The 25,533-nt window shown below is 43.4% G+C and overlaps 3 protein-coding genes across 3 annotated transcripts; 1 reads left to right on the top strand and 2 right to left on the bottom strand.

Moving 5' to 3' along the window:
* Positions 1–5,067: 5,067 nt before the first annotated feature.
* On the bottom strand, positions 5,068–8,562 carry LOC125550571 (telomerase Cajal body protein 1). Its single transcript, XM_048713593.1, has 13 exons — positions 8,164–8,562; positions 8,021–8,082; positions 7,841–7,921; positions 7,675–7,748; positions 7,507–7,589; positions 7,256–7,359; positions 6,479–6,618; positions 6,361–6,408; positions 6,205–6,257; positions 5,933–6,017; positions 5,783–5,849; positions 5,571–5,681; positions 5,068–5,474 (listed from the first exon to the last, which is right to left on the bottom strand). The coding sequence occupies exons 1-13, from the start codon at positions 8,481–8,483 to the stop codon at positions 5,422–5,424; spliced, it is 1,281 nt and encodes a 426-aa protein (XP_048569550.1). The 5' UTR covers positions 8,484–8,562; the 3' UTR covers positions 5,068–5,421.
* A 129-nt stretch (positions 8,563–8,691) lies between these two features.
* LOC125550570 lies at positions 8,692–12,091 on the top strand. Its single transcript, XM_048713592.1, has 9 exons — positions 8,692–8,916; positions 9,030–9,209; positions 9,318–9,415; positions 10,027–10,117; positions 10,208–10,411; positions 10,503–10,759; positions 11,164–11,254; positions 11,323–11,533; positions 11,616–12,091. The coding sequence occupies exons 1-9, from the start codon at positions 8,791–8,793 to the stop codon at positions 11,825–11,827; spliced, it is 1,470 nt and encodes a 489-aa protein (XP_048569549.1). The 5' UTR covers positions 8,692–8,790; the 3' UTR covers positions 11,828–12,091.
* An 890-nt stretch (positions 12,092–12,981) lies between these two features.
* On the bottom strand, positions 12,982–25,288 carry LOC125550569 (vacuolar protein sorting-associated protein 51 homolog). Its single transcript, XM_048713591.1, has 20 exons — positions 24,952–25,288; positions 24,084–24,223; positions 23,907–23,961; positions 23,724–23,831; positions 22,670–22,768; positions 22,514–22,591; positions 21,572–21,649; positions 19,489–19,563; positions 19,170–19,270; positions 18,293–18,360; positions 17,584–17,657; positions 16,722–16,788; positions 16,435–16,547; positions 15,997–16,263; positions 15,786–15,902; positions 15,057–15,128; positions 14,907–14,957; positions 14,375–14,602; positions 13,537–13,713; positions 12,982–13,281 (listed from the first exon to the last, which is right to left on the bottom strand). Exons 1-20 carry the CDS (start codon positions 25,162–25,164, stop codon positions 13,165–13,167), a joined length of 2,298 nt encoding a protein of 765 aa, XP_048569548.1. The 5' UTR covers positions 25,165–25,288; the 3' UTR covers positions 12,982–13,164.
* Positions 25,289–25,533: the final 245 nt, after the last annotated feature.

Consider the following 25,533-nt stretch of genomic DNA (forward strand, 5'->3'; position numbering starts at 1 on the left):
TGACGAATAGCGAGCACCAGGCCGATGAGTTCCCGTTCATATGCTGCCAGGGAACGGTGGCGTGGTGCGGCCGGCCGGCTAAAGAAAGCCACCGGGTGCTGGTCCTGAAGAAGGACGGCCCCGAAGCCGTACGTAGAGGCGTCACACTCGACGATGAACGGCCGCGTGAAGTCCGGCAACGCGAGGACGGGAGCCATGGTGACCGCCGTCTTGAGGGCGGTAAAAGCTGTTGCCGCCTCCGGCGACCAGGAGAAACCATCCTTGCGAAGGAGGGCTGTCAGTGGCGCGGCAACCATGCCAAACTCCTTGACAAACTTGCGGTAGTACCCCGCAAGGCCGAGGAACCCCCGGACCGCGCGCGCCGAGCGTGGCTGCGGCCAATCGGCCATGGCCTGCACCTTTTCCGGATCCATGGCCACTCCTGCAGCGGAGACGGTGTGACCCAGGTAGGAGATTGACTCGACGACGAACGCGCATTTGGATCGCTTGACGAAGAGCCGGTGCTGGTGCAGGACGGTGAAGACGGTGCGCACATGTCGGAGATGGTCTGCCCACGTCTCGCTGAAAATGAGGATGTCATCAAAGAAGACGAGAATGAAGCGGCGCAGGTACGGCCGCAACAGATCGTTCATGAGTGCCTGGAACATCGCCGGCGCGTTGCAGAGGCCGAACGACATCACCAGGAACTCGTAGAGGCCGTCGTGGGTACGGAAGGCGGTCTTTGGGATGTCCTCCGCACGCACCCGCACCTGGTGGTAGCCGGAGCGCAAGTCGAGCTTGGTGAAGAAACGAGTGCACCGGAGCTCGTCGAGGAGTTCGTCCACCACCGGGATCGGAAACGCATCCTTGACGGTGATGGCGTTCAGGGCGCGGTAGTCGATGCAGAAGTGCCAGGACCCGTCGGGCTTGCGGACCAGCAGTACCGGCGATGAGAATGCGGAACAACTCGCTCGGATGATGCCCTGGGCGAGCATGGCGGCGCACTGACGCTCCAGCTCGTCCTTGTGCGCGGCCGGGTAGCGATACGGACGGACGGACACCGGGGCGGAACCGGGCAGCAGGGTGATGCTGTGGTCGCGACTGCGGGGTGGTGGCACGCCGGAGGGTTCGGCGAAGATGCCGTCGAACTCGGTGATGATGGCGTCGAGGAAATCGCGGCCATTGCATGATTTCAGGGCTGGCCCGTCCGGTCCTGCAATGCCGCGCCAGCAGACCCGATGGCCCCTCCGCCAGAACGTCATGGAGAGGGCGCGGAAATCCCACAGGATCGGTCCAAGCGTCGCCAGCCACTGCGTGCCCAGGACGACGTCATAGCCCACGAGCAGCAAGGCGAGGAAATCCTCCGAGAACGCCTCTTGGTCGATGCGGAAGGACACGGCGCGGTATGCGCCCTGGCACGGAACGCACTCGCCGTTGGCCACCGTGACACGCATCTTCTCGGTGGTGGGGGATGGCAGTGTAGCCCGAGCAGCCGCCTCCTCGGCGATGAAGTTGTGGGTGGAGCCTGAGTCGATCAGGGCGAGGAGGGAGACACCCCCGAGGGTGATATGCATCTGCATGGTCTCGCTCGTGCGCACGCCGGAGATCACGTGGAGCGAGATCCGAGGGTCGGTCGGCGAGGCATCAGCGGTGGCGGAGGCCGTGTCGTCGTCGTCCGGCGCCAGGTCGAGGAGAAAGATGCGCTGGCACACGCGGTTGTGGCCCCTGCCAAACTTCTCATTACAATTGAAGCATAGGCCCAAGCGACGGCATTCCTCCATCTCTGCCTGTGACATGCGTTTGATTTGGCGCCCGTCCGGCAGACTGGGGGGCTGCTGGGGTGCGGCTGGTGGAGCTGGTGCGGGGGGCGCGAGGCGTGGTACGGGCGTCGGCAGGATGCCCTTCTGCTGAAAACGCACCGGTGGCGCGGAGGCGAGCGCGCACTGGTCGCGCAGCTCCAATTTGCGGGCGAGGCTCATGGCGACGGCGAGGGACTGCGGGTTGTGGATTTCCACGTCGAGGCTGAGGGGTGGCTGGAGTCCCGCAGTGAAGATCTGAACCTTCTGTGTCTCTGATAAGATGCCTGCCCGGGGGAGGAGCGCCTCAAACCGCTCCTGGAAGTCGACGACGGACGTTGTGCGCTTGCACGCCATTAGTTCGCCCAACGGGTTAGCGCGCAGAGGTGGCCCGAAGCGGAGATTGAGCAGCTCGGTGAAGCGGCGCCATGGAGGCGTGCCCTCGTCGCGCTGAACCTGCATATACCATAGTTGGGTAGTACCCTCGAGATTGTATGACGCCATCCACACTTTCTCCTCCTCGGCGATCCGTTGTTGATGGAAGAAGGACTCGCATCTGTTGATGAATGTGAGAGGATCTGACTTGCCGTCGAACTTGGGGAAGTCCATCTTCTGAAACCAGGGCGGTCGATCATTGTGGTGCTGCCCATCGTGGGCGCCGTCAGTGCTCGACGAGGAGGCGGACTTGTCCTTCTGGAGTGCGGCGACGGACGTCTGCAGGGACGCCACGGTTGCAGTCAAGGCCTCGATCATCTTGGCCAGATCAGCGGTGGTTGGTTCTGCCATGCCGGAAGTGACCGAGGCGGCGGCGGATGGTGGCGATGGAGGTGTGCTTGGCGTGGGCGCAAGGGTGGCGGCGGGCTGCAGATGGAGCGTGGACGAGGAAGAGGATCGCCTGGAACCTGATACCAAGTTGTCAAGGACCTCGGTGCCCAAGACAGCAGGACCTCGACTACGTAGCTCGTAGTCTCGGTAGATAGGAGCGCTAGGGTTTTTGCCTAACTGCTCAATGGTGCGGGAGATGAGATTAGAAGCAGAGGGAGAGGTAGGAGATAATGATTTATTGCTTGCGTCAAAGGGTGCAGATTACAGGATATATAAAGGCCTTATGGGCTTCTAACAAATTAGGAAACTAACTACTCCTGGACTCTAGGAACCAACGTAGGATCAGGACTCCTTGCCCCGATCATGCCTGGCCAGCTGTGGCCGTCGGCTGCTGCTCCTGGGCGCGTGACCCGCGCCTGTATGGAGCGCCCCACATGACAAATGTTACCTTTTGTTTGCACAAATTTTAAATCTTCTCGCCTTGCTCACTCCGCTCCTGATTTCTTACTGCTGCGCAATAGACTCTAGGTGTTCTTTTCTGCAAAAAAAAAAAAACTCTAGGTGTTCTGATGAATTGTTATCTTGCCAAGGGTTCAATTCTAGCAGAAGGGGTTTTCCTAGGGATATCTAACAAACTTATTGTCAATCAGCTGCTAATGCTGTGGAACTAGAAATAGTTCAAGTTCTTTTAATTGTGAAACCATCTCTTCTGATTGGTTGTAGCCATAAAATTAAATTCTGATGCCAATTTAGTGAACTGCGTAGGAGGAAGTATCTGCTACTCACATGTTGGAGTATTTTTCACAGCAGGCCAGTACATGCTTTCTCAAGGAAAACAAATCACATCATACATTGATTATAAGGTTTTACCTTATAATCAACAAACCATCTCTTTTATGGAGCGTTACATGCATCGGTTATGTTTGGTCTGAAGACCATTTTGCACTATCACCAATACTGCACTACATTTCAGAAATTGCATTGATTCTCTTTTGAGTTTAAGATTTGGTTTTATCTGACCAACTAGATGAACACATTCTTTTTTAATTGCTATCAGAATTGAGAGATCCAGCAAAGATATATGTCAAATTGTTTATTGTCTAGCTATTGGTTTCTATTGATATTCATGTCAAATCTCTATTGATGATCATTTTTGTTGTGATTTAAGCAAGATAGTGAAGGCTAGGTGAAATGTCTAGCTAGTGGAACACCAACCACTGTTTACATCGGCGTACAAACATGATTACAACTTTAAGTTGTTGTCCTTTAGTGCTACCTTTGTTAGGCTTCGGAATTCCGTCGGTGGTTTTTTTCCACTAATAGGTTTGTGGTAGCATTTCGAGATGTCGGTTGTCATGAGATCATATGTTGGTCGTGTGTTTTTCCAACCTATTAATTATGTCTTCATTTTTCGGAGCAATTAAGGCATGGACGTGTGCATCCGAAGATGGGGATGCTAGGAGCCTAGGAGGCCAGACCTTCATTTTTTCGGAAAAAGAAGAGTAGAACCGCTAAACAAGAACAAAAAAGACTGAAATCTCAAAGGTCAAAAGTCGATGTTGCATTGCCATCGCATTGAATGATAAATTTTACATGAAGGTTACCTTTTGCAGATAACTTCTATATGGAGTTAGCTTATACAATACTATTTGATTTTCTGCATTGTTTTATTGACTATGGATTGGCATCAAGATGTCCACAATTCAACGATTGACTCTACCTTTAGGAAGCTTTCTACTTCACTGTCCAGCTATTTAAAATACGATTTTGCTAATTTTTAGTTGCCTGATAATTTTGAAATATTCATTCCTAGAATTGCACTCGACGAAGCCTGAAATGTGATGTTTGAAGGTGTGCCATTTTAGCAAAATGTTAATGTTATTTTTGCTCTACAAGTTATGCAGAGAGCTGGGGTTGAGAACATGAAGGCTGGGTGTTGATCAAGAACTTCCAAAAGTGACCTTTAAAGGCCCTGTTTGGTTCAGATTTTATCGACGGATTCCGCTGCCGCGCAGCAGAATCTGAACCAAAGGGCGAAACTAGCAGAATCCAATTCCAGAAATCCGCTGCCAAAATCTGAATCAAAAGCGGAAGTAGCCCAAGACATGCTTTTCAAAATCTGATTCCGCTGCGAGCCAAAATCTGAAAAGGCTGTATCAGCTGATTTGCCAAATGACCTACATCTTTTTCACATCATATTTTCCACAGCTGTTTTTCCACAGCAGATTTTTCACAACTGCTTTTAGAAATCCACAGCCGAACCAAACAGGGCCAAAAAAGACAAGCAAATGTGTTGCGTTATGCTCGAGTCATGGGTGTTCTAGTAAACACAAGGTACAAGTATTGCAACCATGGAACTTGAATTAAAAAGCAAATTCAAGATGTACACAAGATCATAGGTGGCCATGGACATATGGAAAGTTAGAGCGAACAAAGCCCCCATCGAAAACTTGCAAATGACGAGACATCAGTAAATAAGACTTTGAATTGAATGGGGGCCTAATCGACCAGCATACAAGGTGTTTATACACGCAAATCCCATCGATACATGCCATGATAAAAAAAAATCAGCTCATATTCCCCAAAAAACAATCGTACTATCATGGTTTACCAGCTTGTTACCCAGCACAGCAAGTTGTCTGCCTGGAACAGGATAAGCCGGTGAACTCTCTAATAACTCATTGGTACAGTGTGCGTTTTAGCGGTCTGCATCCAGTTCTTGCCCACCCACAGCTATAGCCTGATCGCATTACACCATGTACTTCCAGCATCTGCTGTCCAAAATGTTCAACTGTCCCTCCACAGCTCAGAGTTTGATGTTTCAAGATTCTTGTGAGCAAGAAAACTTCCAGACAGAGCAGCAGTTCTCATCACCTAAATGTGCAAAATAAATAATAAAGTGTGAGAACCTGCCATTCAAGCAACATAAACGCATTACAAATGCTTGAAGTCTAGAACATTGACACACACCTGCCAAACTCGATTCCTCTTCAAATTCATCTTCCATACCAAATCTTCTGTGCCCAGACGATGTTGTAGCAAGAGGAAGGTATGGATGGAAGGAGAAACCGTTGACAGTATCTAAGATCAAGGAGATAAAGAGATCACATGGGCTGTACCATAAAAGAATTGCATATATGTTATGTAAACTTCTCTATAGACAAAAATTTAGAAACACATACCAGCAGCTGCTTGGAAGCCTGTCACCCATTGGCCACCTTGAAGGTCGTAAATATGGACCATGCCGTCCTGTCGAAACACAAAAATCATGTTTCAAAGGTTCAATGGTTTGGAATAAGAACAAGAATGAACGGAAAACATGAGAAGCAAACCTGCCCACCAGTGGCAAGATGCTTGCCACAGGGCTCAATATCAAATTGTACTCTTTGATTGGTAGTATCACACGATCTGTACAACCTAATGAAGGGATTCCACACAGAAAAAAAATGGGAAGAGTTTGACAAAAGTCAGAAGAATATGATTCCTATAAAATAAGACAGATTAACCTATCAATTCCACTTCCCAAATCCAACAAACGAATTGTACTTATTCTAAGCAATATGTTGAATTTTGGGAGTAATCTAGAATGTGTTTAAATACTTACTTGTAAACAATGTCCACGGTGTTCCGAATATCCCAACATAATATGTATGGATCCTAACAAAAAATCATGGCCACGTCAGTTGTTTGTATCGTCCCAAAATATATGTGATGAAGAACCTTGAGATCAATTATTGAAAATACGAGGAGTTTTAGTTACCTTCCGCCCTCCAGTATATAAATAATTTCCATCTTTCGAAAAAAGCACCTGAGATTTGCATCACTGTTATCTGCTATCCATACAGCAAAAGCTAAGCAAGTAGTGTTGCTTCACAAACCTGTGTAACACCCCCAAGCTGGCCATGTAGAACATATAATGGCTCCATGTTACCCTCCGCATAAACAGCTGTTGTCTGGCTATACGAGCCAACTGCGAGCATCCCATTTTGAGGAGAGAACGAGATTGAAGATATTATACCTGTTGGAAACAAGGAGGTCAAAAGCATTCACGACTGTTTTAAGTCATGGGAACATGATAATAAAGCATATTCATCAATATTAGCTAAAACTTGAACTGATAAAAACCCGTCAAGAGATATCTACAATAAGCAACCGTGCAGAATCTTTCAGTCTCCATGAAAAATGTATTTATGTTCAAACTACTGGTCCTAGTCACAATTTATAGCCTGATTTTTAATAGTGAAAGTCCTTCCAAAGTTCTAATGCAAAGTTCTGTAGAAAAACAATATAAGAGGAAAAACAAGGTCCTGGCACAAAGTTACTTCGGAGTTTGATTATGCAAAAATAATAATGAAAATGAATACTATCTCAAGATTGCATTCATCAGTATTGTGGTAATAAACTGACATTGTTACTCACAGTTTCATCATACAAAAAGTCATCGGTAAACTTAACGAGTCATGAATATTAACATTTAATTCATGTGATGGAAAGTAATTTCTTTCTTTCTTGGTGAATCCTTAAAGAGACAACCAAAGTTGCATGCAGATTAAATCAACATTAGCGCATTTCTCTGTTTCAAACCCCAACTGAAATCATATGCTGTCTTGAAGCATAGTATAACTACGAAGTAAACCAGTGGAACTTCCACTTACCAGTTGGCCCTTCACCCCCTTTAAGCAAAGAGTATTGCTCAAAATCTCTACCAGGCCGATGAACATCAAACACTCTGATTGCTTTGTTGTATCCAGCAAAAAGCCTACATACCACCATATCCATGTTGAGTTAAGCAGTAAAAAAAGATTGTGCTTCAGTGTGGTTGCAAACTTGCATGGCCATCACAATTTCAGCATTTTTCTATTTGTAACACAAATGCAGATCACATGGTAGAGTCCAGTGCACATACTTGGATCCTGTAGAATTAAACGATATCGAAAGTGCAGCCGTTATCTCATCCATGGCGTCGTATGCTCTGTAAGTGCATCGAAGCTGCAGTTACCCCAATGAACCATCAGAAATGGACCTTTCATTATCCATACACCAAATGCAACAAAGCGTAAGCAGCCAACTCTACCTCGCCGGTGGTGGCGTCCCAGAGGTGTATCGGATGATCGCGACTGGTGCTAGCAAACACACAGGTGGCTGGATCTGCAAAACAACACGACATATTTGCATTCACCAAAGCTGTACAGCTTGCAATGCAACCCGCCGTGACATGACAAAGGAAGCAATCCACTCACCAGACACGGACATGTAGGGGTACCAGCAGAAGTCGTACACGGGCTCGCCCTCGTTCACCTGGAGGCTTGCGCCATAGGAGTCTGCAGTTAAAATTCATCAAAAGTCAAACACACGAGAAATAACTGAACAACGGCAGCCATTCAGCAAACAAGGGCTATAAAACAGGCGACGCAGCGCACCTTGGCCTCCGACGGCGGCCTCTGCGGTGTGCTCCGCCGCAGCACTGTACGCGTCCTCCGGCCTGGCCGAGAAAGGAACAAGGAGCGTTAGTCGAGGGCATAAGAAGGTACGGGAAGGAACAAGGAGAGGCGCGCGCGCGTACAGGTAGAACATGCGGAGGGAGTTGTCGTCGGAGCTGGTGAGGAAGGAGGAGCCGTCGGGCGACCACTTGACGCCCTTCAGGAAGTTACCGGCGGAGGAGGAGGAGCAAGGGGAGCGGAACTGGTCGGCGAAGTGGTACCGGCGGCGCGGCGGGAGATCGAAGCGGAGCTCAGGCCACGAGTACGCTGCCGCCGCAGCAGCAGCGTCCTCCTCTGCCGCGGGAGCAGAGCCTCCCTCCTCCCCCTCCGTCCCGTTCTCCGCCGCATCCTCGAACTCGGCGGCGACCGGCGCGGCCGCTCGCTCCTCCGCCGCTTCTTCCATCGCTGGAAGGAACTCTCCCTCCCCCCTCCGCTCTCTCTCTCCTCTCCGGCAGAGCGACCAGACTGCTTGGCCGGGCCGGGCCTGGGGTTTCTCGAGGATTTTGGAGCGGCTCGTGCCCTCGTGGGCCTGGCCCGGTGTTAACCCGTGGGCCGTGACGCGTCGGGCACGCTCCGCAACCCCACGTGCACGGCACGCACGCGCCCCTCAAAGAAAAAAAAAACTCTAACCCACCACTTCCCACCGGTGGTTGCATTGCAGTGGTAGATCCGGCGAGGCGAGAGCAGCAGTAACCCCCACGGCAAGCGCCATGTCCGACGAATCGCCGGCGCCGGCGGCGACGGCCGCGGAGGCCGGGAAGACCCAGCAAGACGAGCAGGCCGGAGGAGGGTGGGGAGGCTGGGGCCTCTCCGTGTTCTCCGAGATCTCCCGCGGCGTGCGAGCTCTCTCCGGCCCCCTTTCCGCGCGTTTGCACTTTTTTTTTTGTTTGTTTGTCGGCGGGACGGTTAGGGTTCTGATGATGTGATGTGATGCGGTGCGTCTGCGCAGGCGGTGGAGGTCGCCAAGAGCGCCATCGCCGACATCCAGCAGCCGCCGGAGCAGGAGGCGGGGCCCGGAGAGGGGGGAGACAAGGGGAATAACGAGCCGGAGGGGGAGGAGGGGGACGAGCGCCGCAAGGCGGCGCTGGATAAGCTGGAGGACGCCAGCGAGGACTCGCTCCTGGGCCAGGCTAGCACCTGCCTCGCCGCCCCCTCTCGCTGTTTTCGGCAATGCCAGTGAATGTGGTCGATGGATTGGTGAAATGGTGTTTGTAATCTGTGTCTTGGGGTTCTGCAGGGGCTCAAGGTGTTTGATACCTCGGTGGAGAGCATCACGACCGGAACGTGGCAGGCGCTTGGAAGTGCGTGGAGGAGTGGCTCGCTAATTGTTCAGAAGTATAGCCCCCTTTTGATTTACATTTTCTCTTTCTTCTTTGATTCCCTGAGTTGCTTAGTGTTTGGTTTTAGTATATTGCATGTGTATACTGAATTGCTGAACCTACAGTACATGGAACAGTGGAAGCACCTATGATCAAATCCTCCGATGATATGAATGATTAGCTGTCCACTCAGAATGCTGATTATGGTTACAAGTTTCCCGAATTAAAATTTAAAATGAGAGAAAGCTGATCTATTCATTTCGCTTTGTTGGTTCAAGAATGAGTACATGGATTTCTTGCCCGTTGACAGGTTAATCCTTGTATTGGGCTTATTGTCAATATGAATGACACGCCATTAACTAGCTTTCCTATTTTAGCATAGATGGGATTCTAAAAGCAACACTTTCATCAAAACGTTGCTTTATTGTTCTTTATAAATGATAATTCTGTTAATGAATCATTTTGCAGTGTCAACATGTCATGTTCACTTTTGTGTTAGTAGTTTAATAATGTTTTGAGTGCCAACAAACCTGCAAAAAAAAAAGACTCCTTTGCTTGAAAAAGGAACTCTTCAATTTAATGTGTTTGTACCTATCCTTCTATCTATAATATGGGTTGCTTTCTTAGATTGGAAACTTCTGCTTCAAGCCTTGCTGAAACCATTCAACAAGGAGAACTACCTGCCAAAGCATCTGAAATAGCACCAACCATTTTAGAGGTAAACCTAGAATTTAGTACTGATATTTTTTCTTCTACTGTTCTACCCATTTGTAAAAGTATCTTTATATTAAAACCTTGATTACCACAGACAGGGAAGTCATTTACAGCCAAAGGAATGGAAATGCTTGAGCGTGTTGGAAAAGAGACGATGGAGTTGATCATTGAAGAGACTGGTATGGAAATTGAAAAGGGTGGTACTGGCGAAGGTGAAGAGCAAACAGAAGAGGAACAGTCTGAAGAAGTATCATTCGACAGGTGTTTCTACATTTATGGAGGACCTGATCAGTTGGAGGTGCGGCTTCTGTTTTCACATTTTCTTCATGTGCTGGATTATCAGTCTCTGGCTGTCTGCCCTTCTTAATTTGTGGTCTTTTCTATACTAGGAACTGGAAGCACTGTCAAGCCACTATGCGCTGCTATTTAATAGGAAGAAAACAAAACTTGTTGCTGAGCAGAAAACGTATTATGATGGAAAGATCAAAGAAATACAGCAGCTATTTACTCTTAGTACCAAGATTGAGGAAGATGGACCAGACTCTGACAAAGGGAAGAAGATTGAAGCAGCTGATACTGATGGTGATGCAGAAATGAAGAAGTTATGTGACTCGAGTGTGAGCAAGGCTGCTAAAATGGCTGCGGGGTAGGCATAACTCGTTCACCCTGTAAATTCAAAATTAGTATGTTAATATTGTTGTCTGGTTTTGTCAGGTTATGATGCAATTAATGGGATATTGTTCATGCAGAAAAACCCATGTTAGCATGTGTTACAGAAACTTTAAAAAGGCAATGAACACTATTGCACATCATCCATTATCCACTGCAGAAACTCGCATTTTGGGTGACCTGACAGTGATATAAAACTACTAGGGACTGCTTAAAATGTCTAGTAACTGACAAGACTAAGTGAAATTACCCCACATTTTCAGTTCATCAATAAGCTCGTCCCAGTTTTACTCCTGTGGAGTTTCTTAGAGCATTCGAGCTTCATATTTTGGCACTCATTTCTTTAAACATCTTACATGGTTTCACTAATCGGCTTTGCAGGTTCGCAACTGGCTTGGGTGGACTTTCTCCGAGTGATATCATCAAACGAACTACAGATAGGCTAGAGACCATTCACTCGGAGGGCGTTCATGTACGTCCACGTTATATAATGTTGTTTCTCCTAAAACTGTAATATGTCTGATACACTTCGTCCTGCAGAGATTGTCAGAGATGTGCTGCCTTGCAGTTTCTCAGCTTCTGGTGCTTGGGAAATCAGTTATCTCTGCTGCCAACAAATCAAACGACGAAGATGAAAGTGATGTGAAAATCGATTGGCCTGAAGATCTCATCTCGAAGGCAGAAATCATCAGATGGAGGGCACAATCCATCGCTGTGGATATCGAGAAGGTCGCCACAAGTTTTGCTACAGGTACCACGAAAACAATCTATTTCCCCTCGTGCACTTGAATGTTGGACGCAAAAACTTAATTTTGTTCTTTTAAAATCCATAGGCATCTCAGATGTTGCGGAAGCTTATGCAGCAGCGATACAGAATGCTCTGGCAGACAAGCAGGGCGATGTCCCGCATCAATCGGTGCAGGAGAAAGCCAAGGATATATCCAGCCATCTGAAATCCGACCAGACGAGTGCCGTCAGCAAGTTACAAGACGCCCTCCAGTACCTCGCATACGTCGTTGTCTGCACCTCGATGCCAAGTGTTTAGTCCTGGAGTGCCTCCTCCCCACTGTTGTTATTGTTAACCTCTTCCTGTACATTTTGTGTGCGCGGGTAGGCAGAGTTAGGGCCTCTAGCTAGTTATGAAAGCTACACTGGTTGGCTTGTGGTGTGTTTGTTCAAGCGTCGTGAAATCAGTAATTGGCTGTGTCTCGTTTGTATTTCTTGGCACATGGCAGATTGTTGCTCTCTACTTTTTCCTGAGAACAATGAGAATTACTGATATATGCAATTGAGATAGAAGTTTACCTAAGCGCCATCATTTAGTAGACATATAGTATATACACAATATTAGTTGTTTCTTATTCATTTATTTTCTTGCACGTGAGATACTATTGAGAAAGGAGAACATATTATTGCGATTTGCTGTGTTCTTTGATCAAAACTCGTTACATTGACCTGGAATGATGATTTCTTGTAAGTGGGCAGTTTGCAAGCGAAGCAACTATGTGTTATTAAGAGCCGATGACCAAAATAAGTTGAGCAGAATCAGTCCAATCATCTCTTTTTCCAAGACATTTCTTTGCAGGTGGTACCGAATGTTGATGCCTTGTTTACGCTTATACTTCCCCACATTACTGCATCTCAAAACCAAAAATTACTCCGGCTGTATCATCTTCCTGGGTACATGTACATATTGCAGGCCAAGATTGTTAAAATACTCCCTCTGTAAAGAAATATATCTTTCAGATCACCATAGTTGGGAAACGCAAATGGTACAAGTCTAAGCAACCAACGGTAACGTGCAGCGAAAATCACAATCAAGACATGCAAAATTCCAGTCTGAATCCAGATACTAGTTCTTTCCAAAAAGAAGAGGGTAGTCGAGTGGATGGACTTCCGTAATCGTAGCAATCAGGCTGCCAATAAAGAAAAAGTGTATGTCATTAAGCTCCCACGTGTACTATCAAGTCAATAGCATGTTGGAATGGGATACAATTTGTGGAATATTTACCTCATAATTTCTCCACGAGCTGCGCCCTCAAAGTATTGCATCTTTTTTCTGCATTCAACAGCTCCTAAATGTCCACTCAATTAAATGCATAACACAGTTCTTCTTCCGCCTTCCGGCCCTAGGTTGCTCACAATTTACCTCAACTCTGGAGTCAAGACTCATGACAATACAATGACAGAATGGGAAACTGAGAGCTCAAGAAGTATACACTTCAGGCATTGTTGATTCAGTTCGAGTGTTTTGACCTCAGATTTACATATTACAGATGGTGGCATGCCACAAGCCCACAGCTATATGCACATAGCTTGAATACTGTGTATTAAATTGAATAAAACTGAATGCTGCTGAGAGGTACAATGTGTGGGTAGCTACTACATATTCGCGCTTTGCTCTTTGATTTTTGCCAGTTTTGCATTTATGAGTTTATCTAATATTGGGGCCTCAAGAGGTATCGGGTCAAGACATCTCTCGTGTGCAGCATTGTTCACCTGAAAAGGAGGGGGAAATAAACAATGTTCAAACATCTTCCAGAGACAGGTTCTCAAGAGAAAACTAAATATGCAACAGTTCCCTTTCACACAAAAGATCCCAACTCTTATTGACATGTGATGTATGCAAATGCTTGCGCTTAGTGTTTATGTAAAGACCCCTAGATACAAGCAGGCATAGTATGGGAAAACTCAATAAAACTACTAAATCTTTTTGGGTTGTGATTCAAATTTCAATGTTAGGTAATGTCTAACCTCTTTAAGTAAAAAGCTTATGGCTGCTTCATCATCAATAAACTCCTTGAGGGAGCTCTTTAGAAATTCCATATCCAACTGAATCTGCTGAAATCCACTTCTGTTGAAGGTCTGAAGCCGGACAAATTCTTGCAAACTTTTCAGGCAAAGCTTGAGGACGGTAGAAATTACAGATTCCTGAAATTTATTTGTCACACAAGAAATTACTGTCAGAATGGATATATGGTGTAGATGTAAATAAAAGGAAATTCTACATGATCACCTAGCAAGTTAATCCTAAATTTGAACTATAAAATTACTGCTGCAACAAGCCCAGTAAATTCAATCAGTAAGACGCATGACCTCTTTCAGAAGACACACTCTGACTTGTGCTGCATTTGGACTGCGGTGGCTTTCTAAAAAACAATTATTATATTCTTTTGAAATATTCTTGATGTATTTTTGTGTTCTAAAGTGAAAATTTGTCCATCAATTTATGCCGCACTATGTGCTCATTTTTTCTTGTGACCATTCTAGGTAGTCAAAAAGATAACCGCTGGCCCATTGCTAGAAACTGACCATTACACTCCTACTGTGACAAGCTCATGTGACTAGAAGGAGCAGTCACTAACTTCTGCCCTAACTCTGGTTGACAGTTGCATTATGTATCCCCAATCCAAATACTGGATAGATTAAAAGATCGATGGTTTCCACTCAATATGTTTATACTAGCAAGGGGAAAGACTTTTAATCAACAAGGGATGAAAAACATCCTAAGGGTATTACGCATTTTGTAAAACAAAAAGGGAAACAGGCAGTTTCAAAAGTTATATGAGAGGAAAGTGAAGCAGATCTCCACCTGTGTGTATTCAAGTTTGGTGAATATTTCCATTTTCTGTTCGAATAATTTTGCTAGATGATTTTCTAGAAATTGACTTCTACTCCGGTTTGTGTTTGATCGGTTCAACATGTCTTCTCGCATCGGATTGCTTCTAGAGGAAGTGGTGCTGCCAGTGCTATCAGAATGCCGATGTCGCCGGATTAAACCAGGTAAGATCTGCTTGACTTCAGATACTACGCCATTGAACTGCAGGGTAAGAAACATTTATTACTGTATTAGTAAGAGAAACCCTTCCAGCATGAGCTTCATGTTCTTGAAAAGCAGATGGCAGTAATATGCAGTAGTGAGTGAAATGTAAGCATCAGTTTTAAGATGAAGTAGAGTCGCATGGTATCCTATTGTTCAATATTACCTCCGTCCCAAATTACTCATCTTAGACACGGATGCATCCAACACTAAAACATGTCTAGATACATCCGTATCTAGACAAATCTAAGACGAGTAATTCGGGACGGAGGGAGTATATAATAGGATAAGAAACTGAACAAACCTCTAGGAGAAGTAGATCAACAAACATGTTAACTTCCCGTGGTTCCTTGTGCTGTTTTGGTTGAATATACAGAACACAAACGTGAGCAAACTAGAAATAGCAGAATGATCAATGAACGAAAAATAGTTCATGTTGGATAGGATAGCTAACCTTTAGCCAGACCGGTGTCGAAAATCGCTTATTAAGAAGTTTGGAAATCTTCTGAGTCTTTATATTTATGTACTGATTCCAGAAAAAACAATATTCAGCTACAGCCAGATGATAAGAAAATGTACTTCCAAAGTGAAAACTTGAATTAAAAAAATGTTCCCAACTATCTCTCGGCAAAAGCGACAGTTCACCACATGTTCACCACATGATTTAGTACAACTTGTATTAAATCAGCGACACTTAATATGGAACGGATTGAGTATGTCATTATTACTGAAGATGTTTATTAGTTCAACATTCTAGACCAATAACAATATTATGACTGACAGCTTTTCATGACACACGGTTATTCTAAGTTCCTTTAGCACCTAATTCTCGTGATGCTATTTTTGGACCTAACTTGGCATGCTCAACAATCTGCATGCAGTTACATTACTCTCAGAGCTGCAAAAAAAGGTCAAAAAGTTCTCGGAAAATTCAGAATAGATTTGTGTACACCCATTACATGATTGTCAGTTATAATAGTGCATGCTACTATGCCGTAATGATCCAGAAGAATAGTAGAAAGCCCTAGCCGACCAAGTCATATAAACCTTCTTTCTTTTCAATATGAACAGTTTCACTGTATGGCACACAGGGAGCATACCACCATACAGAAAAAATATCAACTAGGAATTCAAATTAATAGAATGGAAGGGAAAGAAAGGTACAGAAAATGTCTGTGCCTACATGTTGTAAGAATTTCTCCCCAGATGAACGATATAGACGACATATCTCCCCAGGTACAAAAGGTGGTCCATATTCAGAGCTACGTGCTCCCCCTCCAGAGAAAGAATCAGCCAGATCCTAGAAAATAACAAAGTTCAGAATCATTCAGCACACATTCACCTGTCCAGTTTCTCAAATGTAAGAAAGGCTGTCAGCAAGTGAAGAAATATACCTCTGTAACTTTAGGAATCGTTGTCTGTTCTATGAAAACACAAAGCTGCGCAAGCATGAGTACCAACACTGTTGGAACCTTGTCAATTTGCACAAAATCCACAGTACTTGACTCTTGAGAGAAACCCGTGCTTCTCCCAGAAAGCAGATGAAAATGCCCATCAAGTTTCTGAAAGAAATCTTGAAAACCTTCTTGTACCCAATCAATAATCAAATCTTTCAGCTTTACTAGCAACTCTGTATTCCCATCTATAAGATGACGGAATTCCTAAAAGCAACATAGTCAAAATGAGACCATTGAAATATACTACAACTGTATAAGGTTTCTCTAACACAAGCATGAGCAATCCAGTACTTGGGCAGAACTATTTTACATTATTCAACATAGTAACAATGGAAATGAATGGTCACATGATTTTTAGGGCTTCCAGATATTTACCTGCAGGAGATCTATGCACCCTTGGGATACTTTAATTTTGCTTTTTTCCATGGCAGTTTGCAGCTGTGACTCTTCTAACTTCTCATTTGATGTTGAATGTGTGACCAGTACATCTGCTCAGCCATGCCCAATAGATGTAAGTTTACTTTCTTATTTCCAAATATACTTGTACTATTACAAGATAAATAAAAATTAAGTTACTGTCAAATGAAATCCATAATCGAGAGGTACAATCAGTTCTGTGCAAAAACTGCAAATGAAAGCAAACTGAGTGGGAGGGGAGCAACCTGATATTTCAGTTTGAAGATGAAGAAAGGCAGTTGCTATGTGTTGCTTAATAATGTCTCGAGTAGTCTGACACAGCAAAGAAATTGTTGCTTATTACATATTAAATCAGCATCGAGAAAAATACACAGCTCTTTAGACATGGATGTCCCAAATAAGCAACTACAGAAGGGGATTGAATAACATTCATTATATCCCTGAATAAGAACATATGAGGGAGGAAAGGAAATTAGCAGATCTAAATAAAAAAACTTGAGAAATTTAGCTTATATCTTACAAAAAGAAATTGGTTCTTTTGTGAATTCACATGGGTTGTCAAGATAAGATATCTCATAAGTTCACCCCTAGCAACCAGTGCTCAAATAGTACTCAACACTACCGACAACAATACAACTGAGAAAGGAAACCAGCGTATACTGGGCAAGCTTCTGCTTTCCAGTCCATCATAACTAAATTTGGATAATTAGGGCTATCAATTGTAAGGTGCACTCCCATGCCGTCTTGCCTTCAAAAATGGGACGGAATTAGCAGCTAATATGCTTTCCTCCACCAACAGTGTCCCTCGTTCCAATACTTTAATCGCTTTGTGGTAAGCGGAAAAGGCACTATTGTTTCAACCAATATTCTAAAGTAAGAAACGACCAGAAAGGATCACATAACGCTAACGCATGGAGAAAATTATGCATATTTGGAATGTAGTTTCTACTTGATTCTAGGCAAAACAAATCAACTGCGTGACACAATATGAAATCTGTTAGTATCGGATTTATAAAAACAGAGAAAAATATATCATTTGCGTCTTAAAAGGTGGAGCATATTATAATTTGAAACATGAATGCGACTGTTGCAGGGTGAAGACTAAACCTCCAATGAAAAAGCTGGCAGTGCAGCCTCTGATATAACTTCGTCGATGGCAGTTGCATCCTCCCATAAACCTCCTGCGATCATCGTATCATAGAAGGATTAAGTCAAGAGAAATACAATGGTCTTTCAAAACCCACAGTAAAATCGTATTAAGATACATGGACATTGAAGGTTAAAAAAACTTAACATGCATGGCTATTAATGGTAAAAGCACCGCCAACACTCTCAAGATAAGAATTTTCTCAAGGTAGGAGTTAAATATCCACTACTGAACTGAGTTGATACCAATTCAAATTTAATAGTTAGTTTCTTCAAAACTCAACCAAAGTTCATCCTGAATTTGAAGACCACTGCTTTGCAGTCATTCCTCCATTATACATAGTACAGCATAACAATCCTTCCATTATAGTAACAGCATAATAGTTCTTCCATTATACATAGTACAGCATAACACGGAAACAAAGTAAAACATTATAAAATGATTGGATAAAACTTACTTAGCAATTAGCATCATCATTCATAAGGCAAATCACCAAGGTATTTGTCAAAATGTCCTTTGTAAGTTCGTATCATGACTAATGACTAAAAGATCTAAATGGAACACGGCATTTTCATGTCAAAAAAAGGAACATGTAGAGCTTTACACTATTATTCTTGATATAATGGAAACACATTTACGATAGCACTGTATCATAGATAAAGCTCTTACGTAGCATTGCCAGCAGATCTGTTGATGGAATTCTTTCCTTCAGAGCCCCTCTGACTGTTTCATAACGGCTTCATGCAAAATAGCACAAATAGAAATAAGACAAACATATGGGTTGAACTTCTAATAGTATATATTTAAAATAAACAAGAAGCAAAAGCCAAAAGGGGAGCTTAATAGAAAGACTAGTTTCAGTTCATCTGAGGCTGCCTCAGATTGAAGCAATTTTTGTGTCCAAGTTCCGCCGCATAAAATATGTATTAGCACACTACTAATCGAACATATGTACAGGTAACATGATGCCCAAGAGATAGGAAAATATTCCACTTGCATTTCCTTCTGTGTTGTAATTGGTAGTAAAAGAAAACCTTCAAAGTTCTGTCGGTTGCATGATTTTAGTTTGGCGATGTGCCATAGTACTTTGAGATATCAATTTTGTTTCTGAATGCGTGAGCTTAGAGAATACTTAAGCAAAAAATAAAGTTAAGTGACTCAAGTAGAATGTTCAAGCCAATTGTTGGATTTGGTAGCAAAGGAAGACATCTTCCAAGAAAAATGAACACAAATTCACTGCAACATTCAGAGAAACAGAGGCTTTGCGCATCAATCAGCACACAAAAAAACACATGCTAAAAGTGCATTGAGAACTGGAGATATAATATGTTATGACACACTACTTCAGGTTCAACTGTTCAAAGGCAAATTACTTGTTTTAGCACACAGGATTTAGTGTACGACTTCATTTTTTTACAATGGTAATTGCCTTGGTCAGTATTCTTGGTTCCATAATGGCAAGTACCATGGACAGGACGTAGTCATTCATGATTTAAAAACAGCTAATGGTCCACTTGTAAAATTGCATAAAGTATGTGATGCTTACTTTGTGAACAAAGCATGTGCAAGTTCAATGAGACGACTTTCTGAATCAGGAAATATTATGAGATAAGCACGGAATGTCTTTGAAATATCACCAACTGAAGCCTGCGACAGAACATACAAAATAGCATTATGATATATATAGGAGTTAACAAAAACGGAAGTAAAGTGCTGCAAATAGACTAGATCTGTAGGGTACTATATTAGATGATTTAATGCATGTCGAAATCACAACATAGGCAACACAAGCTAGGTGGATTACAGAATTTCCACCCAAAATAAAATGCAAGTTGTTTATTTGTTCTAATATTTCTGATATATACCTGCGTGGGCTCGGTCTGCAAATTTAAAAGGCAATCTTCAAGCTTCTCAAGTAGGTTTGACTTAAGGTTGTCGACCTGTTCACAGATACAGCATAAAATAATATGAAAAGATTTACAGAGCAAATGACAACATATGCAAACAGTGTGATAACTATTTATCAGCGCAATATGAGCACAAACTCTGACTTCAATATGCACATCATAATAACACGACTAGTCACGAATATTATTTGCATAAAAAGATCGTGAGGCTGTACCATATTATTTTCAGTAATTCACTGTGAAGCCACATGCCCATATCATACACATAGTTCCAGGATGTTCTATAAACAGTGATTCAATGTATTTGCAATGCCTCGTTTGAGTGATTGAAAGTGATGGACAGAGAAAATGATAGTTGTTTAACATGACAAGCCAACATTATTTGCATCAGAGAAATGTTTTATGAAATGGCTCAGTCGTCATACTAAATTGGACTTTGACTAACAGATTGCTTTACCTGTGCTCCAAATAAATCACATCCGCTGCCTAGAGATACAAGAAGGAAGCCCGGAAGCTTCCGATTCAACAATCATTAAGTTTGGAAATTCCACCAGGCTATCTGATAGGATTCTTATGTGTGCAAACTGTAAAAGCACTAGACATTATGACCACTAGCCAGTTAGTGCCTGACGGTCAAATAGTGATAATTACGAGAGCACACACTGTTAGGAACAAATTGTGTGTCAATTGCGAAAAGAGTAGTGACCAGTGGCTATGATACATGTGTCTGTATTTTATGCAATTTGCAGATGCTTCTCTCACCATCCAGTACTCATCCTTCAAGTCAGGAGTGTGGACAGGTGAGGAGAGTTGGAAAGAAGAGCAAAGTTATTAAGTTTTTGTTAATAAAAAGACCAAACCGAGAACTACTTGGAAAGGATGGCAATGGGTCGGGTTCGGCTCGGGTTGAACCAATATCAAATCCATACCCAAACCCATGAAGGCATTCTCTGTGTTAAGCTCGTCAACGCGGCGGGCTGGACATGGCACACACACGGGAAGGTTCTGGCGCATAGGTGGAAAGGCAGGTGAGCTGCTCGATCTGGAGAGGCACGCGCTGGCGGGCGGACACGTCGTACAGAGCTGATCAACACGGCGGGCGGGAGGTTGTGGCCACTCAATCTGGCTCGGCGCAGGCAGAGAAGCGGTAGCCGAAGGGGGGGGGGGGGGGAGGCAGCAGCAGCCGGCCGGAGAAAGGAGCAGCAACGGCCAATGCAAGATTGGATCGAGACAGACCGGAAAAAAATCCGATCAGGAGAGGGGACGAGTTGTGGCGCCCGAAGGAGATCTAAACCTAGGCTCTAATACCATGTTATGGATGCAACTTGATTGTATTGCAAGACCCAAAGGGCATATATATATATTACACAAGACTTGGGGTACAAGGAAAGCAAACATAGCCTAATAAGACTCTTAGACCTAATACTAATACTCCTTAACACTCTGTCTGCCCAAAAAAAAACCACATACAGAAAATCATGCCCGTGTGAAACCCCAATGGGATGGATAACAATCGGGTATGGATATCCATTGGGTCTTCTCCTCTCAACATGTATACGCGATACCTCAGGAAACAACAAAAACGCTTACCAATTTTCAGATCAGCACTTCCGACAATATCAAATAAGCACAAGTGTACAATGCATCCGTTCTCAATCTAAGTTGCACATGAAATGGCATAGCACAACATCAAAGATTCTCACAAAATGACATAGCACAACTTGAAAAGTCAGCGGAGTAAGTTACGATGGTGAATTTTTCTTTGTTTTTTAGATAAAAAATTTACTATGGAGAAAACGATAGTATGGTAGGGATCAGAGAATATTGCCCAACAAGTCAGACTACTGGGTCTGGTTCGGGCATACCCACATGTATAGAATTATGCCCATGCCCTACCGAAGACTAGTTGGTTCGGGTTCGGGTGCTGCCTATGGGGGCAAAAAATATCCAAACCCTGCCCAGCTACCCGCAAATATCCATTGTCATCCTTATTGGAACAAAATTGGCATGTAAATAATGAAGAGATAGCAAAAATACATACAGGAAAATTAAGTTGCTTAAGAAGCACCACAGCTTCTGCTCTTGCTTCAATAGGTTCAGAATCTGTATACAACTTTGCCTGCAAATTTATTTAAAATAAGTAAAGAGTAACATCAGTAAACATGATGATACGATTAGGATAACACAATTATTTAACAAAGCAATAGAAGGAATCACATTATATGCCTCATTATATGCCTTGTAGCAAGGGGAAAACACCCCTGAAGACTGAAATCTTACATCATTGCTGTCAAACTAGATGATACCCCACGCATTACCACGGAATTAAAGATTACTCAATAACGTATAGAATGTAAATCCATTCATTAAGATTCAAAGCATGTGGGAAATTTTAGCAAAACAAATAAAAATAAAAAGCTTAAGATAAAAGATTATAAAACCCACTGAGACTGCACTAGCCTTGTAGCAAGGGGAAAACACCCCTGAAGACTGAAATCTTACATCATTGCTGTCAAACTAGATGATACCCCACGCATTACCACGGAATTAAAGATTACTCAATAACGTATAGAATGTAAATCCATTCATTAAGATTCAAAGCATGTGGGAAATTTTAGCAAAACAAATAAAAATAAAAAGCTTAAGATAAAAGATTATAAAACCCACTGAGACTGCACTAATGCGTGCTATATGGTAGAGAGGCTCTTTCTATGCCTAGATCACACGGATGTTGATAGATCAAGATAGCAGATCCAATGGCTACATCAACGTTGATGATGTGCTCATTGCAAGAACACAAAATTATAGCTATTAATGCTTGCTAGTGGGGCTGATGACATGGCAGACATGCATAACTTGCTGATGTGGCATGGCTGCATGTAAAGGAAAAATAGATTGTGGGTTCCAACTACTTAGGAATAGAGGATTAACATTAAGCTCTTCCATACAAATCTCAAATCTGAGCCAAAATGTAGACAATTACCTGAAGCTGTTGTATAACCAAATCCATTGCCTCCTCAGATGCTTTTTTACAGTCTTGAAAGGATGTATCACCATAGGCCTATAAAGAAAAATTATATAGATAATGCTAAAAATGTGTCAGGAAAGTTTCTAAGATGGGGAAATAGCTGAACTGAACCTCAAAAATAGGTTTTGCTCCAGTAAAAAATCTAACAGCGTCCACATATGCTCCTGCCTTGATGCATTTGTTGAGCCGAGTTGGCAGATCGTATATGAACTGCAAACAAAATATTGAAAATTGGCATCATCTTAAGTTTGCTGGCATCTGCATATCTTCAGCACTCAGAACTCACGGGTAGTGCTAATACTCTGAATAGAATATTAAAGAGCACATGGAGCAAATATGTGAAAGAGCAGTCCTGAACAAGCATTTACCTCCGTCCTGGTTTATTAGTCCCCTCATAATTCGGGTCATATTTTGACCATGATTTGAACCAATAAAATATATTTTTTACATAGCAAAAATAATATCATCAGAAACTATATTCAAATACGAATCCAATGATATAATTTTTAGCGACATGCATTAACATTTTGTTAGTTAAATTTATGGTAAAAAATTGGCACAAAACACGAAGGGGGCCAATAAACCAGGACGGAGGTAGTACATAGCATGTCTTCAACTAAGACAAAAACTCATGGTGGTCAAGCACAACATAGTTTCTATGTAATATAAAGTAACTTGATTTCGGAAAAGTTGTGGATGGTCCATTTTTTATGAAATAAGAGACACAACCACACAGATATACAAGTAATGTAATGATCATAACCCAACTTCCAAATGAAATAAGCTACAACATGCACTCCCCTCAAAAAAAAACTACAACATGCACAACAACTTATGTGTTATGTTGTACTTGCTTCACACAGAAGTTAAAACTTAAAATAACTATACAGTACCCTGGGTTTTATGCCAACTGTCACATTCAATTCTAGACATAGGACAAAATCCACAACATACATAGGTCCATTGGACCACTATAACATGGGCCAGGTTAAGACTAAATACGGAAAACAATGGAAGATCACTAGCTTTAACAAATTGCAATTGCTGGGATCCACATAGCCTAACTTGTATGTATAAATCATTGTTTGTCAAGGACAACAACACAAACGGTTCTGCATATATTATTAGTTCTTGAGAAGAATAGCAAAAATAGAACAGGATTTACTTGAACTTTCCGGAGGAGATTGCGTGTTCGGTGTAATTTCTCTATGTTTTCTCTTTTGTTGAACAGAGATGTGTTCACTGTGTCACTTCTTGACTGCACTGATGTTATCTGGCAAAAATAAAGGCAGATTGGTTCAACTATGTCCCAAGAAGTACATCAACAACATCGATGCAAACCGCAAACCTTTGAAAGTAGTTGTTCCATGTTTGTCTCCATACCAGCAATGTTAGTCTTCATCCTGCAGGAGAAACATAGGTACATAAAGAACATTACCACTATAGCACGTAATAGCACTAGTGTCTCAAACTCACTAATAGAAGGAAGAGCAGAGAGCTATCACAGTGAAGGAAATACCATCACCTTTTTATAGTGTCAGTTGCACTTATAAATTTGTTATAATTCTCATATACTAGCATCTGTAAGTCTGTGTCCAGGTTCTTGATCTCGGCAGCCATCTTCACATGCCTCTGTAGAAGGGCTTCCAGATTTGATTGTTGCACCTACAGAACACAAGGAAGTCAGAGTTCTCTGAAATTTCGAACTGCCAAGCTAAACTCTGGTTCCATGTGTCCTACTGCGCTGTCTTAATAATCAATAACCACTAGCCATAACAGACAAAGTTTGTCTCGGAAAAAACAAAACCATTTCGCCTTTCGTATAAAACTATTCACAGCAAGCCAACACCGCAAGGAAATAGTGTAGATAACTCGAGCAATTCAACTGAATATTGCAAGTTATGCGGTACTGATACGGAAATGGGATACTGTTCACCAGTTCAAATATAGTTCATTGTAACTCGTACAGGAACTCCACTGATCAGAATGGCGGTCAATCTAAGCTACAGGGCAGAAAATGATAGTAGTGCTGAACACCATCACATGTACCTAGATACCATGCTCCAGATTAAGCTTCTACATAACTTCAACTGAGGTTTTACAGTGAAAGGGAGACACATTTTACATCCACATGCATCATTCAACAAAATAATTATGAAAACAGAACTCTGTTTAAGGAGCCCATACTTTAAATTATAGCCAGGCAACGCAATGCTGCAATGTGCATCGATCAGGTAAATTGTGACCAGAGGCTATCAATTAGAAATTATTACAGGTAATGACATTAGTTGCTAGTCTATCCAAAGCATGCCCAGCCATAAGATCCGACCGAGACACGGAGAGCTGGATCTGGGAGACCACGTATAGAGGGAGCAGGGAGCATGTGGGCGAACCAGGACGTCCATGTAGACATCAGGGTTGAAGGAGGTGGAGTTGATGGACTCGAGCGGCGACGCGGTGGCCGCGGTGGGGGAGGGCCGCGCCGGGGACGCGGCAACCGCGCCGGCGGCCGCGGGGTCGGTGTTGTAGAAACTGGCCAGGAGATCGCGCGTGCGCCGGGCCTTCTCGTCCATTGCCGTCGGCGCGGCGCCGACGGTGGTGGTCATTTCGCGCCGAGGTTGGAGAGGAGCTTGGACGCCGGGGAGATCGGAGGTTGTAGGAGTGGATCGGAGAGGGGAAAGACGAGGGGTTCTTTTGGGAAGTTTTGCTCGTCTATAATTTTACGGCCATGGCCCTGGCCCTGCAGTGCACGAGCTGAGCAAATGAAACCGTTAGGGTCTCAATTGCAAATTTGGATCGGCCATGTCTTCTCAAAAACTAAAGATCCATTGTAAGGATCATCAAAAGACAAAGCACATCAATCACACATATAAAATTTATTAGTACATCAAGGTCTCTAGATCATTGAATGATCATTACCGCCGTCGGAACGAGTCGTTGTCGACACTCTCCTACTGGAGCCGGCTTGACCTTGC

The sequence above is a fragment of the Triticum urartu genome, chromosome 4, assembly GCF_003073215.2.
Source record: "Triticum urartu cultivar G1812 chromosome 4, Tu2.1, whole genome shotgun sequence".
In the NCBI taxonomy this organism is placed as follows: domain Eukaryota; kingdom Viridiplantae; phylum Streptophyta; class Magnoliopsida; order Poales; family Poaceae; genus Triticum; species Triticum urartu.

Coding starts and splice junctions, on each gene's coding strand:
- LOC125550571 (XM_048713593.1), bottom strand. CDS start 8,483: ATGGAAGAAGCGGCGGAGGAGCGAGCGGCCGCGCCGGTCGCCGCCGAG. Junction 6,409..6,478: donor AGCTTGGGGGTGTTACACAG/GTTTGTGAAGCA, acceptor TGCAAATCTCAG/GTGCTTTTTTCGAAAGATGG. Junction 5,682..5,782: donor AGGCTTCCAAGCAGCTGCTG/GTATGTGTTTCT, acceptor CCTTGATCTTAG/ATACTGTCAACGGTTTCTCC.
- LOC125550570 (XM_048713592.1), top strand. CDS start 8,791: ATGTCCGACGAATCGCCGGCGCCGGCGGCGACGGCCGCGGAGGCCGGG. Junction 8,917..9,029: donor TCTCCGAGATCTCCCGCGGC/GTGCGAGCTCTC, acceptor GCGTCTGCGCAG/GCGGTGGAGGTCGCCAAGAG. Junction 9,210..9,317: donor AGGACTCGCTCCTGGGCCAG/GCTAGCACCTGC, acceptor GGGGTTCTGCAG/GGGCTCAAGGTGTTTGATAC.
- LOC125550569 (XM_048713591.1), bottom strand. CDS start 25,164: ATGACCACCACCGTCGGCGCCGCGCCGACGGCAATGGACGAGAAGGCC. Junction 23,962..24,083: donor GCAACTGACACTATAAAAAG/GTGATGGTATTT, acceptor TTTCTCCTGCAG/GATGAAGACTAACATTGCTG. Junction 19,271..19,488: donor TGCAGACCGAGCCCACGCAG/GTATATATCAGA, acceptor GTTCTGTCGCAG/GCTTCAGTTGGTGATATTTC.